General features: G+C 45.1%; 1 protein-coding gene across 1 annotated transcript in view; it reads left to right on the top strand.

Annotated features, from left to right (window-relative positions):
- LOC123763228 (thioredoxin domain-containing protein) overlaps positions 1–16,809 on the top strand; it is a 28,492-nt gene extending 11,683 nt beyond the window's left edge. The window contains exons 4-6 of the mRNA XM_045750305.2: positions 4,199–4,413; positions 13,742–13,867; positions 15,548–16,809. Coding sequence (XP_045606261.1) covers positions 4,199–4,413; positions 13,742–13,867; positions 15,548–15,707 — 501 coding nt within the window. The 3' untranslated portion in view covers positions 15,708–16,809. The remainder of the gene's footprint in view (positions 1–4,198; positions 4,414–13,741; positions 13,868–15,547) is intronic.
- The last annotated feature ends 1,534 nt before the right edge of the window (positions 16,810–18,343 follow it).

The raw sequence follows: 18,343 nt of genomic DNA, 5'->3' as shown, positions 1-18,343 counted from the left end.
CTGCAGCTCTACCTGTAAGATGGACTCTGAGAAGTGTGGCCCATTGGTCGACAGGCCAACTGAGTTGATTAGCAAGGGTTTCAAAGGTGGTGAAAAACACATCAACTTCTGCTTCTACAAAGGATGGCATTAACTTACTTGCATGTGATATATTAAAACTGACGGGAAGATTAGCAGTAGCTTGCTGGCGTTGAGCGAGGTGTGAAGTTTCCAACGTGTATTCTCGTTGACGACACTCTAGAGCCAGAGTCGCTTGTTGCTTGTCATGTTCGCGTTGCATCTCCAACTCGCGTCATTTGGTTTCAAGCTGTACTCGTTCCCGCTCCTGGAGTAGTGCAACCTCACGTTCCTGGAGGGCGATTCCACGTTCGTGTTCTTCTCTCCTCAAAGCAGCTTCGCGTTCTTGTTCTTCCCTTCGTATGGCAGCTGCTCGTTCTTGTTGTTCGATGGCTTCCCTTTGCTGCTCGCGTTCAATCTTGGCCAGCTCTATTTTGAGTTTCATCGTTGCCAAATCAGTTTTATCTGCAATATAGTAAGTTTCATGAGTTTCAGAGTCTATCTTACCTTGCTCTAAATAGTAATCCAGCAACAGGTTGTGTAGGTCATTTTTGTTGGCTTGGTAGGGAACTTCTAGTTGATACTCATGTGCAAGAGTTTGTAATTCAGTCCTCTTGGCACGACTTAGTCCCTATTTCACCTGCTGGATTTGCACGGAAAGCTTGGAGACGAAACATGGTGAAATTAGCAAATAAATATACACGAATATTCAGTTATAGTGAATGTCAGAAACAGGACAACGTGGCAACTGATACCTATCCTGTGGGATCTTTAACAATTAAAGTTAATTAAAAGATGTTAAATGATTAATTTAAATCAAGGGCGCAGGAAATCTTGTACCCGGTACTCGTGTAAGAGGATAAGGGCAAGAAAATCCTACTAACAAATGAAACAGTTTCGAAAACAAATGAAACAGTTAATTGCCTCAAAAGTAAAATTGGTAGTCCAAGGATGTAGGCATACCTTGCCAAGTCTCTATAGGACATAAAGCAAGTTTTTCCTACTGAATTAGTATGATACTTACAGAATTAGCGAACTTTTGTGCTCTGAAAAAGTAAGCTAATTCCCTACCGTTGTATGTATCATCATCTCTGACTGACGTGTAGGGGTGCGAGGTGTCAACTGGTGACGAGAACTGCTGCTGAGGTCCCAATTCAGTAACTAAAGTTCGAGCTAGAGGAACTATGGCCCTCTTTGTCCTCCTACAGTCAGATTGCAGAAGATTGGGTGCACTTGACCCGGGGCAGACCACAGTACCAGGGTACCAATATGATGATCTGTCAAAAATGAGAAATATCCAAGGGACAAAGATGGTAAACAGGAGTAATAACACGGAGGGAGAGATGACCAATTAAGAGTATGACTGCGGCCTACAGTCACCACGCAATCCAAAGTTGTCTCACCTTCACCATATGCTACTCTCGTAATGCACAATACACCGCACCATATAAAAAATGAAATTGAATATGAAAAATAGTAAAAGCTACGTTAACAAAGTTAAATACGCTTACCATTAATTACCACTTGGCACCAGTACCTGAGTGAAGCTCCCGGACAGGCCCCCATATAATATGTGACGGTAACGCGTTGGTGTTCGGCTGTTCAAAGCTAGGGGTATGGCCTCGTCACATAGAAATAAAAAAAAATAGAAAATCTGGAACTTCGTCTGTGGTAAGGTAAGGAGAAGACACACAAGTAAATTTTAACAATGAAATTTTAATTACGTTAAAGAAATTAAAACATGAATAAAATGGACATACAAATTCGTATAATAAAATCAATCAAAGTAATAAGAATAATCAAATGACAAAATGAAAAGTTACGTTAAGACAAGTGAGCAAATAACAAGTTTATGGCAAACAAAGGAAATAGGTGCCGGAATATTGGCTTCAAGCTATCACTTCTCTTAGTACACGTAAGCCTGGGGCTTAGTCTACCAACGAGACGTGTTAACTTGTCGAAAGCACGGGATATTCTGAAGACTGAGGTCGTGGCGGCCCCAGACATCAAGTAGTATGGTGGGTGGAGTGCATTTGCAGCTGGACCCCGCAGCCAATCAGCGACGAGCAGGCGACAAGACAGGTAGTTTGGCGGTTTGAGGTGGAGCAGGTGTTCCTGGCTGCATACGTTTTGCTCTCTGGCAAACCTTGGAGATGATGTTGTCGTTGTTGGACATTTCTTCCATAGTAGTTTTATATATTTGTTGCGACGTATTTTTGGAGGGAAGAGCAGGCTCAATCTCTTGAAGGAGATTATCGTCACACACGTAATAGTGGCTTTAGGCATTGTATGTACTAGCTCTATCTATTAATCCAACAAACTTTGTAAAATCTCTTTATGTATGTCCCTTACCTAAATAAACATTTATTTATTTATTTATTTATTAAGTTTCTTGGTGTTCTTTTTGCCATTTTCTGTCTCTCCGTAGGTTGTCTTCTATTTCTGATTGGGTTGTTTTGTCCTTTCTTGGCTTTTTCAGGACTGTCATTTGATGCTGAATACTGTCGCCCCGTATCGTGCAGTGCTGGCGCAGCCATTTCACCTTTACCTCAAGATGGATGTCATTTCCAACCCGTTCCGTAGACTTTCTTATGCTCTGTTTCACCTCCGGCCTGCTCATGCTCCGCTTGAGCCATCCTAGCCCTTGGACCAGGTGCTCTCTTTTCTCTCTGCTCCTCAGTTTGTGGTGGCCCTCTTAGTTTAGTTCGTTTGTTTTTCCAAGGCTCTGTGTCTGTTGGCATTGGCTTCTGGGGATCGGGTTGATGAGCTTTGTGCTCTCCTCCAGCGCAGGAGTTTCTGTTCCTTCAGTCCTGGTAGTCAGTTTGTTTGGTTACAGTTGTCGCTTTCTTTTCTGACGAGGAACGAGATGGTGACTTTCCAGTGGGGCCCTTGGGTCATTGATGCTTTGCTGGTCAGGCCGGGGGTGCATCATGTGACGTGTCCAGTTGCAGCACTTCGCCGTTATTTGCGCGCCTTGGCCTCAGTGGCCGGGGACACGCTTTGGGTTGATACGGTTTCCCTCGTTCCTTGATCCAGGGCTCGGGTCTCCCAGTTCTTCCACAAGATTATTTAGTCTAGCCAACCTGCGGTCTATCCTCATACCCATGACATTCTTAAGTTTGCTGCTTTGGCTGCCATGTTTGGCAACATGTCTTGGGCTGACATGCGAGTGCGGGGATTTTAGTGGTCGAACAGGGTCCTGGCCGCCTGTTATTTAGTCAATATTCCTGGTCCTGGTCCTGGTCGTTCGTGTGTGGCTTTGGGTTGCAAGTTGCAGTCAATTGTCTCGACTTTTGAGTTGAAGAGCACGTGGCGGCCGCCTCCCGGGTAAGTCCCTCTTTTATTTATCTTTGGTTATTTAGCGCCAGGGAGCCGACGGGGCTCTCCACAGAAAACCAGCGCCGAACGTAATGAAACGCAATTTTCTGGGTGAGCCTGGAGGCTCCCTGGCACCCTCCCACCCCTGGTCGCCGGTTTCGTTGAGGTTTTGATACTCGGCCTCCGAACTGGAGGTGTGAGTAGCCGGCACCGGGTGTCCAGGGCTTCCCCCTTCCCCAGGGAAGGGGAGTTCTGTGCGGATAAGCAGCACAGCGGCGGTGTATGGCGTTTACATGTTTCCTTGAGTGTTGGGGGAGTTCTGCCTCTGTTTGGTCTTTGGTTGCAATATTCTTACCAAGTGGGGGCTGTTTTGTTATGCCTACCTTTCTGGGTGCCTAACCCCAGTTGATGGCAGACATGGATCCCTAACCACATTAGGCGTTTCAATATGCTATTGCTCCCTGTTCCTCTCTGAGGGGGACAGGTTCTGGCTCGTGGTCCCTAGTAGGCTGAACTCCAATAGACTGATGCCCCAGACTAATATATCATATATCAGTCTGATATCTCCAGGGAGCCTCCTGGGCTCGGTCAGAAAATGTTCCATTACATTCAACGCTGTTTTTTTTATCCCCCTTGTTCTTTGGATTGTATGTTATGCAAATGCTTCCATTGGATATATGCCAGTCATTAATGTTTTGATCTCTCTCGGCCTCTAATTCATCAATGATACCTTCTGTCCTAGTTTGGTATGGGTTACAGCTATATTTAGTTTGCTCTTCACAAAGAAAATGGACACATTAACTTTCTTTTAATTTGCCCTCAGCATTTGACACAAGCCTCAACTGGAGCCACAACTGGAGACTGGCTAGTGATGTTCACACGCTCGGACTGCACCACTTGTACTCAGCTACGAGCCACTATTGAGGCAGTTGGTGCCAATTTGAAAAATAAGAAAAATGTTGCACTTATTAATCGTGATAACGATGGTGGCCAGACAACCCGAAGATTTGGCGTGAAGAGTTTTCCTTCTTTCCTTCTGTAAGTACAGCGTATGGATTAGTCAATTAACCTTTTGTAATTATGAATAGTTTTCTGACCATTTACTTATTAGGCTTGTTAATGCATAACTATCATTTACTACCACAGCCATTACTGTCATAACCATCATTATTACTATTAGTCAGCACTAATACAACTACAGTACTGTACTAAAATTGTGGAAAAAGACATGTTATCGCAATAGTGGAACCCCCATTATCCATGTCTTTTTCAGGTTCTTGGAGTATCTGACAGTATAAATATCCACAATTGATGAGAATTTGTCCATCCAGCATTAATTGGACAAACATACGGTTAATGGCAAACCACCCGTATTAACTGGGAATTCTTTGCACCACTTGGCAAGTTATACAAATATCCTGCTGCCTGTCTACATCGGTCTCTGGCCATATTACTACTATGCCGTCCTAAATGTTGTGAAAGGTGGCACACAGATTGGTTATTAATAACTACAACTACAAAGTAACCCTAACTACAAAGAGAGTTATGTCCTGAGAATGTGTTTATAAAGCAGTTGTTTGGAATGCTAAGCGAGATTTTCCGAGATTTCCCATAAATGGGAGATGCGTTCCCTGGCCACCAAAATTTTTCACAAAACCAAAATATTTCGGACATATAAAAAACACAGCATATTATTTACTGTGAATGATGGAGTTGTCCAGCTTGTCAAAGTTAGATGTTGTTGAGGAGTGGAGAGATCTAGTTGATGGAGGAGATGGTGAGAGATGAGCGATGCGTGCGTGGTGGAGGGAGGCAATGCAGCATCAATGAAAGGTGGCGATGCATCAGCGGTGGAGGGTGGTGGTTCATTTTCAGTGTCACTGGCTACATTTGATGTTGGAGGTGATCGAGTTGGTAGGAAACACTGTGGGCCATCATGAGTTTCACTAGGTGCTGTGGAAGTTGATGGTATTGGTCAGACTCTTCTTAGGTTGTTGTTGGCAGTTGATGGTTGATTGATAAGGATTAAGCCACCCAAAAGGTGGCATGGGCATGAATAGCCCGTAAGTGGAGAATCTTTGGAGCCATTACCAGTACCAATAGCTGGAACTAGAGATCTGTGGATGAATAGATGGTGACTTTTTGGGAGGCAATTGCTGGGCTGGAGACTGTTGGGAAATATTTTCTCAAAAGTACTTTGCACAACTGTCTTCTTCTTTTCCAGGTAAATTTGCTTGTAGAGTGTAAGGCCATTAAATATAATTTTTTAATTTTGATATCTCTCTGCATCGTCATCTTGCTCTTTCAAAATTGCCAAACCATCATTCATCAACTTAAATGGCTCTGCTAGTCTCTTGGCTGTGAATCATTTGCTGGGGGTGTCTACGTAACCAACTCATCCGGTAAGCTTCATTTTCAGTCTTTGCTGCCTCCAACTCCACAGGATCTTCATTTGTGAGGTCCTCTGAAAGTCCAATAATTCTTCCACATCTTCATCAACCTCACGGTTTAGATCCCTTGCAATATCATCAATGTTTTCAGTCAGCTCGTGCAATTAATTCTCAAATCCCCAAAAATTATGCACAAATTGAGGACAAACTTTTCTCCAAACGCTTCATGTTAGTTTAACCTCATCCATGATTTTCCCATGTTTCTAATTGCCTTATAAATGTCATAGCCTCACCTTTATTATTTATTCCCACCTAATGAAATAATAGATGGCCCAAAGAATGTTTCAAGTTATAATGGAAAGTGTGAGAAGCATGACTGGGGTAAATTTAGTTGTAAAGAATTGGCAAGGGGCGATGGCCCAAACAAAATGGCGGCCAGGAAGGAAAGATTTTACCTGATCCGGCAAATCATGATACAATAAGAGATAAGAGTGGGTGAAGTGGCAAGCTCACGGAGAATTGGTGACGGTCTTGCAGTAACGTCATCACTGGGCACCGAGTCGGGCCAGCAGATTGACTTAAGAGTCGCTGACCTCACAGTAGCAGACAAGGGCAGACGTTGGCACCAACACTTCAGGAAAATGTCACCAGTTTCGTTATTTGGTTTCGTGATTTGTGTGGCAAGTTGAGCCTTCAAAGGGACACTTCAGCAAGTTTGTACAATGATTTTATGCATGAAGAGGTACAGGAGGACCTGAGAGGATGTTTGTATGGGCAAATGCTTGTAAGGTGAATATTTGTAAAGTGAGAATGGCCTGTACAAGAATCATAAATATCAATTGGTACATATATATTGTATATAAAATTTATATTTTCATACACAGTACTGTACTGTTATCAATCCATCTTCACTGTTATAAAATATTAAAATTAAACAATGCACGATTTTCTTACGTCAGGTTCTGTAAATATCCCCAAATATATCCATCGGGGATATATTAAATATCCATCGGGGCGTGTGGGTCCGATGGATGTGACCTCGGAGTCTCCCCTCGCTTCATGCGAGTTTGAGGGTTGTTCGGTCCCTTTGTCTCGGAGTGACCCCTCACTGTGTTTACCTCCATCACGCTGCCTGTTGGGTCGGTGACACTTTCGACCCTGAGTCCTGCGAGTTCTGCTGCTTGTTAGTGACTCAATTTACCCAGTCTAGTGATGATCTTATGAGGGTACAGGCGTTGCATGTGCGTTTTAGGTTGTTGCAACGTGCTCGGTTGGTTGCTCACCATGATGCCCCGAGGCTGCCCCGTTTTGCTTATAGGGACCCGGACTTGGGGATGGGAGTTGCTTTGACCTAGGTTCAGTCTTCCCCCCCCCCCCATCTGTCCCCCTCCTGTGGTTCATTCTGGTCCCCCACCCCTGCTTCCGGCCCTAAAGCGTCTGAGGGTTTCGGAGCCGGAGCAGGGTTTTGATGGTCTTGAGGCTCGGGCAGTCTCGGGAGATGCCCCTTCTGGTGTGGCGACAGAAGCATTCGAGTCTAGTCTCCCTGCCGAAGCCACCGGGTCTGACCAGTGGGCCCCCTTTTGTTTGGCTTACACGGCTGTGCTGGCTTTGTCTTTTGAGGCCGGTGCTTTGGGAGATGACTCGGCCCCGGGTCCTGCGGAGGAGGATCCCGGGGCGGGAGGAGAGGCTGACTTGGGGGCCTTGGGCCCCGTTGGACCCCACCTGGGTTTTTCTACCCTCTGAGCAGAGCTTGTTACAAGAGTGGGGTTTTCTTTTTTTCCCCCCTCTGTATGATTTGGATTTGGTGTCTGCCCCTCCCCAGGTTCAGTTCCGTGTCTTCCCCGGGTGCGTCGGTTCCGTTCTTCTGGAGGTTTTCGGCTCCTCACATCCAACCTTCTGCGGTGTGGGCAGCCCTTGCAGCTTGCCTCCTGCATGACCCCGGATTATGCCTCGGTGATGAATCCGTCTTTGTTCAGGTTTGGGACTTTGTTCCCTTTCTGGGTCCATTACGAGGTTCTGGAGTCGTCCCGACTGGCGGACTGTCCTGTCTTTGCCTTGAAGGCTTGGCATTATTTCTGCCATACCTGCACACTTGAGTGGCGTGAGGTTGCGACAGTGGTTCAGGTTTTCCTGGGGGGCAACCTAGAGCGCCTCAATGAGTGCTTGTTTGCCCTCCCCCCCCCCCTGCCCTTTCCCGGGATGTGGGCATGGTGCAGCTCCATGTGCAGGTTCCCTCCCTCTCGACTGCGCAGGTTGCTGAGGACATGCGTGTCCGTGGCCTTTTGGCTTCAACCTTGCGTTTCCTTTCCCTCCTGGAGCTGTCTTCGAACTGGCTTGAGGAGGATGTAGGGGCGCTCGGGGCCGTCTCAGGGTCTGGTGCCTTGTGCTCGGCAGCCTGCTCGTCGGCTGCCTTGCTGAAACTGTTTGCACCGATCCTGAGGGATGTGGTTTCCCTGTTCTATGCTTCCTGGCTCGCGTGTCGGCAGGCGGTGCTTGCCTGCTCCCTGGAATCGGCCTGGGCCCTGGCTCTTAGGATGTCTTCTCCTTTTTGTCCTCTGCTTTTTGAGGATTCTGCCGTGGCGCAGTATATTCAGGCTGGGGTGGGGGGGGCCCTTCATAGCTGGCCCTTCGGCTACTTGTTGGCCTATGTCTGACTTGTTGGTTCTCCGGGGGTTCCGGGTGGGGTGGGACCTTCCCAGAGGGTTCCTCTCGTGGTAGGCCACAGGTGCCGGGTTCGGCCACCTTCGGTCCCGCCTTCATTGGGTCGGCGCGGTGGTCGCTCTGTGCGAGGTTCTGGGTCTCGTAAGGGGCGCCGGCCCTTTCGCGTTTCGCCCCATTGATGTGGCGATGGGGGTGAGGCTTGCACTGTTCGCTCACGCTTGGCCCCATGATTTGTAGGCGTCTCGGGTCGTTTCTCTTGGCCTGCGGTGGCGTTGGGTGGCCCCCCTCCTCTGGGAAGTTCGGGGCTGATGAGGCAGGCCTCTTCCCCTGTGTTCTGTAAAGTCCTCTTGGAATGGGTTCACTTGGGCGTGGTTGAAATGACGACGTCCCTCAGATGGGTTTCTCATCTGTTCCCAGTACCAAAACGGGACTGTGCGGACATGTGGTTCATTCTGGACTTGTCCTGTCTGAACCCCTGGGTTCATTGCCCCTCCTTTCGTATGACTACGCTATCCCAGGTTCAACTCCTGTTGGAGCCGGGCACTCGGATGGTGTCCCTGGACTTCTGGGATGCTTATTGGCACTTCCCAATTCATCCGGGGTTCAGGGACTGGCTCGGGTTTGTTGTGTGAGGTCAGGGTTACCGCTTTCGTTGCCTCCCATTCGGGTTGAACCTGGCACCTCGCGTGTTCACACGCCTTACACGGGTTGTAGTGGCCCGTCTGTGTCTCTTAGGTGTTCGGGTGTTGGCCTACCTCGACGACTGGCTAGTTTGGGCTCCCAGCTGGTCCAGTTGTATGCTAGCCAGGGATTTGGTTCCTAGCTCGCCGGGTTCGGGTTCTTAGTGAACTGGAGGAAGTCCCATCTGATTCCCTCCCAGGGTCGAACATGACTGGGTCTTGTGTGGGACTCTTGGACCGCTTGCTTGTCTCTCCCTCCGGAGTCTCTCCTGCGGTCTCGCTTGCGCCTGTTCCTGGGGGGCTCCCGGGTCACCCTGCGGTTGCTCGAGGGTCTGTGCGGGAGCCTGAACTTCGTGATGATGGTCTACCTGCCAGGTCGGGTTTGGCTTCGGCTTTGTCAGCTGTTCTGGTTCCTTCGGGGACGTCCCTTCCGCCTCTCTTGCCATCGCTGGTTTCGGACCCCGGGGGCCTTGCGTCACCGGCTTCCTCTTCGGGTTTTTCAGGGTTCAGTGCCTTGGCGCCTACCCGAGCCCTCACTCGATGTGTTCACAGATGCGTCGTCTCTCGGCTGGGGCTTTGTGACCAGTGCTCACCAGGCTGGTCAGGGACGGTGGGACCCGTCCTTCCGTCGAGCCCACAGCACAGTGCGGGAGTTCGTGGTAGTGTGGTTTGCTCTTCGGAGGCTTCGGGTCGCCCGCGGACTGCTCCCCTGTGGTTCATTGTCTGAACCGAGGGAGTTCGATGCGGTCCTTGGCTCTTTGGCGCTGGTCGCTTCGGGTGACTCGTCTGCTGAGTTCTCTGGGTTTGGCTCTCCTGGCAGTTCACGTGCGAGAATTGTCCAATGTCTTGGCTGACGGCCTGTCATTTCGTTCCCCTCTCCACGGAATGGACGGTCGACACCGACTCCTTCAGTTGGCTTTGCCAGACGTTCGGTCGCCCCGAGGTGGACCTCCTTGCGTCGGTGTGGTCGCGGCGCCTTCCCCTGTATGTGGCGCCCTTCCCCGACTGCGAAGCCATCGGGGTTGATGCCTCTTGGCAGGACTGGTCGAGGTGGGGGTTCCTGTACCTCTTTTTCCCGGTTCAGCTGTTGCTCCAGGTCCCGATTTGCTTGGAGACTTACCAAAGGAGAGTTGTCCTCTTGGCCCCGTGGTGGCCGGCCCATCCGTGGTTTTAGCCGCTGCTTGCTAGGTGTCCGAACCCAGAGGCTTTCCCACGGGTCCGCCTCTTCCTTTCGGACCGGATCGTCACGTGGCTGGTTCGATCTTCTCCACGAGTCTTCGCGTATGGTATTTTTTACTCTAGTTTATCATCATCTCTCTGGTGATCAGGTGGCTTCCTTGTTAGTGTCCCACCTGCAGGCTTCGTCTCGGCAGCAGTGTGAAATTTCCTGGCGGTCCTTCCGTTTCTTCTTGCGTCTTCGTCATTGTACTTTGCTTTCTGTTAGGGTGGTGTTGTCCTTTCTTTCTTGGTTGTTCCAAGATCGTCACCTTATGCCCAACACTGTCGCCTCGTATCGTGCTACACTGGCGGAGCCGCTTCAGCTTGCTTTCGGTATTGATGTTACTTCTGTCCTGTTTCGCAAGCTGTCTCATGCATTGTTTCACCTCTGGCCTGCTCATGCACTGCCTGGTCTTTGGACAGAGTGCTCTCTCTTCTTTTTTCACCTCGGTTTGTTGTGGGCCCTTTCGGTTCAGGATTGTTTCTCAAGGCACTTTTTCTGTTGGCATTGGCCTCTGGGGGTTGGGTTGGGGAGCTTCATGCTCTCCTCCGGCACAGGCGTTTCTACTCTGTCCGCCTTCGTGATGGTTTTGTTTGTATGCAGCCATCTCCTTTTCTGGCGAAGAATGAGACTGCTGTTTTCCGGAGGGGTCCCTGGGTTGTTGATGCTTGGTTGGTCAGGCTGGGGGTGCATCATGTTTTGTGTCCGGTTGTAGCTCTTCGCCGTTATTTGTGCGTCACTGTAACTTATGGTACCATCGGGTCCTGTTGTATGCGACATATAACGCCATGCGCAGTTTAAGGGTTAAGGGTTAATCCTAATATTCCCAGGAATATGACACGCCAAATCATTTGAGATATCGAGGCTTGGGCCTGGGGAAAATGTTAGATGGGGTTAAATATCTTTACAGAGGGTCTTGTGGTTGTCCTTCATATGAAACATTGAAATTATAATTTTGCTTTATGAAATCAACCCATAGAGCATGGGAAAAATTAGGTATGAATGATAATTAATATTGCCCAATCATGTTTTTAATGATTTTTATTTGGCACTTCTCAAGAACTTGGGAACCGTTAATCATATTTAAAATCTTTCTGTGATTTGTTTTCATTTTGAGATTCCCTAGTTTTCGTTCACAAAAGCGTCCTTTTTCTTCTGAAAACAATGTTCAAGGCTAGTGCATGGGAAATATGCAAGATGCCATTAAATTTCTTTAACAGACTGGTTCTCTTCGTAGTTGTCCTTCATATGATAGGTTGAAATTGTAATTTCGCTCATTGAAAGCAGCCTATAGAGCTTGGGAAATATTAGGGTATGAATGGTAACCCTTAATATGGCTCCAGTTATGTTTCTGATGATTTTTGTAGATGGACAGAACATTAACACTTTCAGCGGCCTGGCTCGCGCTCCCCACACCCTCCCAAGGTGGACCGAGCATTTCTCATGGATGGTACATGCCAAAATTTACCTGTTTGTCAGTACATTCTCATTGCTGGCAACTTCATAATGCCCATCAACATTGTAAGTCCAAAATATCTAGCAAGCTCTTTTACCCTCGCTTCATCTCACTTATTGCTCAAGTTGGATGCTTGAGAAGCATTGGTGTTGCTTTGTGATGCATACAAATTTGTTTCATATACCATATATTTCGGCAAATCTCGCGTAATAAATAATTGTAAAAATCCCCGAGCGGTGGTTGGTACTGGTACAGTCAAGCCTGGTGTTCCAGTAAAACTGTCTTCAAATGGTGGAGTGTTGTCAGTAGACCAGGCTTCAACAGAACTGGTGTGTGGGGTACGAGCACACCCTGCACATGTGGCTGTGGGGGTATCACCACCAAAATCATCACTCCCCCTCACTTTCAAATTCATCCTCACCTGCTGTTTGTTTCAATAAACTTACTATCTACATCAATGTCACTTTGGGCACTTTCAAGATCAATTTCAGATAATTCATCACATAGAGTATAGCCTGGAAATTTGTTGGTCAGTTTGACCTTGCTGTACTTTTGCCGCACACTACAGAACTTGGCTTGTCCCTCAGACGTGTTTCTTTCATGGCTTTCGTCCTGGAATGGCACTGTTCTTGATCACTATCCATCTTGCAGTAAATTTATAGTATATAAAGGCATAACAAATACAGCTGAGGAGTAATAGCCAGAACGGGCACACGTGTTGGAGGCGAGGGGAGGCCGCAGCAGTCATAAATCACAGTACAATACCAATGGGCCTGCGGTCACAGGCGGTGCCTTGATGCCACATGGGCCCATAACAGAAAATGGAAAGACATTGCCACAAAGTTTAAAACATTTCCCATAATGAGCGGATAAAAAATGGATTTTTAAAAAATACAGTATTTTAATTTTAGATGTCAGCAACGTCCCCAAAGAACATCTGCAGAGTTATTTGTGGATGTCACCTCTGTCCCTAAGGAATGAAAGTGTTAAAAGAAAACGTTGGAGCCTTGGGAAAATTATTGAAGATATTTAAAACAAAATTCAATGGTTTTTCATTTCAAGTTGGCAATGTTTTTGTTCATTCAGGTATGGTCCTGCTACCTTTTGAAAACTATTTTTGAGGCTGGGGAAATGAAAAATAAGGTAGATATCATAAAAAAAATGCAGAAATGTTTACTTTGTAGTTGTCTATACTGTGTTACAATATAGTGAAACTAGCCCATACAGTGGGAAATGTGTCCTAAAGGCATCTCTAGTTGCAATGAATCCCTTACTCTAACGAATTGGGGTTGGTCTCGTATAGTTTATTAATCTAGGTTGTACTGTAATTGGTAAATGTGTGAGGAAGAAAGTTAAAGAAACTCCTCACAAACCTTAGTGAGAAGGAAAGGAGAAATATGATCACTAGTACATGCAATATATCAAGGAGAAGAGAACGTTTAAAAAGAAGTGGAAGTTGAATATACACTTGGGTCATAGAAATGTAAGGATATTCTTGTAACTTGTATGGGTGAGTAACAAGTGGGATTCATTGACAGTAAGAGGTTTGCACTTCATCCGCATTTTTGAGAATAAGTATGACACAGAACTTTAACATCAATAAATGTAAAGTGATCACAGAGTGCAAAGAACTTGGAGACAGAACATTGCACTAAATCCCACCATCCCCTAACCCCATATATACTCCCTCCCCCATATATACTCCCTCCCCCATATATACTCCCTCCCCCATATACACTCATCCACCCCTCATGCTTTCAATCCACATCAAACTTTGCAAACAAACAAACATTGTCAGATTTAGATTTGTTATTTACTGGCTGTTACGATGTCTTTATCTAGCCTGTTGATTAAGGAAACAAACATTTTTTTTTTCTAGAAAATAGTTTTAATTGTAGTTAAAAGTTAATTTTAAAATTCTGTAATGTATTCTCATTATGGCACTGTGAATGGTTTTTAGGTTTAGACAGGGTCGTGTGTACCGGTACAACCTGCCTGGCGTGGACGTGGGTTCCCTAGCAGCATTTGCTCAAGAAGGCTTCAGAAATGCCCGGGCAGAAGATATTCCACATCCAAAAACACCATTGTGAGTTAATTTAAGGAATTCAATCTTTGTCAGGGTCGTGTGAAATAAATGGACTAGTGCTTGATAGAGCATGGATGAATGATAGTGTCGACTGGGATGACAGTTTTCAGTGACTACGAGTGAGGGACGCAGTTTGTTTTGAAAGGAATGACTACATAACTCAGAATTATTATTTATTACTGTGTATGATATGGCAGAAATGTGGCTGTAAAATATTTATTTGTGCGAGGTGATACAGTACCGTGCTAGTTTTCCCCATCATTCAAGTGTGCAAATTGGTAGGACAAGTCAGCTGATGCTTGGTGTGTTAGACCCTCTTGTTTAGTTGTTAGCCCGTACTGTCCAATATTACAGTGCCCTATCTTTGTTGGTGGGGTCGTCCACGACATATATAAGCAAGAAACTGCTAGTTAATCAGCGTTTGTACATAATGAAGAGTAATTGCCGAAGTGTAGTTATGAGGTAAGAGCTATGCTTGTGGTATTTTATCTTCTCTATCATTTGATGACATTTTGATGTTTACAATGGTTTTGGCATACACTTCTCATTGATATTTTTTTATCTACTAATGCAAAGGATAATTTTAAGCTTTTTGCTACATATTTCTTACTTTTTTTTTTTATTTCTTGTGGCTGGAGTGTTTTTTTTCCCTCCCCACTCACTCTCTCCCTTCTTTTCCCTCCTTCCATTCTTACTTCATTTTCCCTCCATCCTTCCTTCATTTTCCCTCCTTACCTTTTCTTTCCTTTATACTTTCCCTCATTTCCTTGCTTTCCCTCTCCTCTCCTCTCCTTGCCTTCCTTTCATTTCCCTCCTTTCCTTTTCCCCCCTTTCCTTTTACACCCTTCCCTTTCCTGTCTCTCCTTCACTTTTCTTTCCTTTATCTCCTTTCCTTCCCTCCTTTTCTTTTCTTTCCTTCCCTCCTTTCTTTTCATTCCCTCCTTTCCTTTCTTTTCACTCCCTCCTTTCCTTTCTTTTCACTCCCTCCTTTCCTTTCTTTTCACTCCCTCCTTTCCTTTCTTTTCACTCCCTCCTTTCCTTTCTTTTCACTCCCTCCTTTCCTTTCCCTCTTTTCCTTTCCCTCTTTCCTTTCCCTCTTTCCTTTCCCTCTTTTCCTTTCCCTCTTTTCCTTTCCTTCCCTCCTTTCTTTTCCTTTCCTTTCCCTCCCTCGGAAAAGCACGAGTGGCCAGTGATACGCGAGTGCCTGATAGTTAATCGAGAGTGGTTGATGGGTAATTCCTTTCAGACAAAATATTATTTGTTTGTGAATTATTTCTTCAAGTGTGGGTTTGGACGTCAGGCCATGTAGGAGAGTGCAATGAGTGCCAGGATGGACTGCAAGGATATGTATAGAATTTCTGACATTCACAATTAAGCTTGCCAAGATCAGCATGTTGTAGGTCCCATAGTATGCATCTTTACAAGGTTAGACATTGACTTAAATACTTTTACTTTTGACCAGGTTTGCATTAATACTGGTGAATGATTTACTGAAATTAGTGTTGTACTGTATAATATGGTACTTATAAAAAGGTAAATGCTTTTGTTCATAATTAGGGATGTAATTATGGTTTATTTTGCTTTGATATAGTTTATGTATAATGTGTTATAGGTTGGAAATACAGTAGGTTAGAGTATTTAAATATATTGGCGTTACATTAATTCCAATTTTGTCTTCAGCGATGACTACACTGAATGGTGTGCGGACTGGCTGCGGGAGAACCCAAGTGCTGTATATGCTATTGGCATTGTATTTATTGTTCTTATATTGTTGGTTATAGTCACTTCACTGAGGTCATCTAAAGCCTCCTCCAAAAAAGAGAGCAAAAAGAAAAAGTAACATGTGTAAAACTTGGTCCTCTTTTATATACATATATTTATGTATGTAGTATGTATGCATGTGTGCAGTATATTTATGTATACAAATGTCACACAATTTGAACGTTGTACATTTGATGAGGAATATTTGACAAGTTTATATGTTTTTGATATTGAATATTGACATTATGGATAGTTTTTTTTTTATAAGAGTTTGAATAGATTGTGAGACCATGTGAAGATCTTGATTAGTAATAGTGTATTGGAGACATAATCTTGACTCGGAAATGTATAAAAACCAAGATTTTCAGGGCTTAAGTTTTTTTTATTAGGTAGCCATATTGATAAAATAAAACCAAGTATTCATGGCATTGCACTTTGTGTAACTTCATAGTGATTTCCTTACCAATAGGCATACAGTATTTGTTTCTGAGAATAGTGAGTATATACATTATTTTATACATCATTTGCATGTTTCATTTGAGCAATATGGGCATATCTTTCTGTATCAAGAAATTTATTGCAAATACATTGAACTTTCCAGTTGTAGTTGGTGCCAAGTAGTTTGTTGTAATATAGAACTATAAAGTATTCACAAATGTTAAAATTGTTTAATTACAAAAAAATTAATGGGATACTTTTGTGGATGTGACAATGCAATTGGCTGTAAAATATATAAGGAATATGCTGTATTGACACCCATGCATTATTTTTTTTTTTTTTTTTCTCAACTAATTCAATATGTATCCCGAGTAGTGTGACTGACTTGCATTGTGGAGGTTTCTGTTTTAATCTTAATGTATCCTGTTGCCAAGGTCCCATCCAGTTACTGATAAGCTTTTGTGGTGCTTAACCCAACTGGCTGGATAACACGCACATCCTCAGCACCATGCCAGTGGCTATTGTGTGTACCTAAGTTTTCATTTTGAAGTGAGGAGAAGAATCTAAAAGATTCTGGTATAGTGTCTGTAATTTCCATTACAGGAAATGGATATTTAAAAGCCTTCAAGCCTAGGGAAACTTTTTTTTTTTTCTACCTAGTTTAACAGGTGTGTTTTTGCACATTCCAGAGTAGGTGATGGTTGTCTGTTGTAAATTGCAGAAAATATATTTTGTTAAAATTACTTCAATGTTTGATTACCCTTGTTACCCTACTGTAGTACAGTATTTGCTGTTACATGCTGTCATTGTCAGTGGGAAGGGGCTTCCGTATAATTTTACATGCGTGTGTGTATACGTACATTTGAATGTGTCCATCTGTATCTAAATACCATGTATATAAGCCATCCATCTTTTCCTCATCCTCTCCTTTATCTTTCAACTCATTTTCTATCTTCACTTCCTCACAATCTCCTCTCATTCTTCCCTCCATATCTTTCTTCCTCTGCCTGTTATTCCTCATTTTCCTATACTCTCAATCTCCATTCCTCCCTCCCCTCTCTTTTGTCTCTCAACCTAGTATGTTATAGCATGGAACTCAACAGAAAATTGAATATTCATAGAGTAACTAGTCTTAAGTTCTAATAAACAAGTGCTGATCTCGTTTCTAACAAAGAGAGTGAGGTTATATCGCTGATAGAGATAATTATGCAGTATTTCCCAGATCATTGAAAGAATACACGTGAATAGTGTTGACCTGCCGATTAATGATAATTGGAAGGTTGAGACAGTTGCAGACATTTGGATATGAAGGCTGTGCAGGAACTATATTAGAAGGTAGTTATCTTGAGATGATTTCGGGGCTTTTTTAGTGTCCCTGCGGCCCGGTCCTCGACCAGGCCTCCAGCCCCAGGAAGCAGCGCGTGACAGCTGACTAACACCCAGGTACCTATTTTACTGCTAGGTAACAGGGGCATAGGGTGAAAGAAACTCTGCCCATTGTTTCTCGCCGGCGCCTGGGATCGAACCCAGGACCACAGGATCACAAGTCCAGCGTGCTGTCCGCTCGGCCGACCAGCTCCCCCGGTCGTGGCAAAATATTTGTAGCAGTTGTGTAATACCTGCCAGTAAACAAGGGAGGCATGAAAGTAATGCAGAAACCCCAATAAATGAAGCAAATTTCTCTTCACTCATCAAAGAGGAAATAAGAGCAAGAGTGTATGGACCGTCTTCACCCGAGATGTACCCCCTCCCTGTCCGGCCCGTTGTTGCCTTGAGGGGACTTGGTGGGTGAGTGCCAGAGTGTGATGCTCCATGGGCCAGTTCTGCCCTTTTGTGGCCTTATGCTCCTGCTGCTGTCCTCACAAATTCTGCTGGACGACGTTTCCTCTCCACGAAATGTTTCATTTTTCTCTTCCCCCCCCCCCCATCTTCTCCTTTCTAATTGTCATTTCCCCGCCGACCTTTTGCCTGTTATTATTATTCTTTCGGCCTTCTTTTGTTTTGATGCCCGGGTGTTTGAGGAGGCATACTCTTGCACCGGTAGAACTGTAGTACCCAACATCTCGAGTGAGGGGACCCTTTTATTGTCAATCCTCCTTTCATCACTGAACCCGATCTCGACGGACTGACGGTTCTTAAGGTGGCGTTTGTAGGGCATGTACTAGCGACGCACCCCTAGGGGGCCCCATCAAGATCGGCAACATGTCTCTTGTTGGGTGTCTTTTCCTCTAATTGTGGCTTCGTGGTGGGTGTGGGGGCACATTAGTGAATGAAAGT

Source organism: Procambarus clarkii, chromosome 49, assembly GCF_040958095.1.
Source record: "Procambarus clarkii isolate CNS0578487 chromosome 49, FALCON_Pclarkii_2.0, whole genome shotgun sequence".
Classification (NCBI taxonomy): Eukaryota; Metazoa; Arthropoda; class Malacostraca; order Decapoda; family Cambaridae; genus Procambarus; species Procambarus clarkii.
This window is presented reverse-complemented; position numbering and strand designations above follow the sequence as displayed.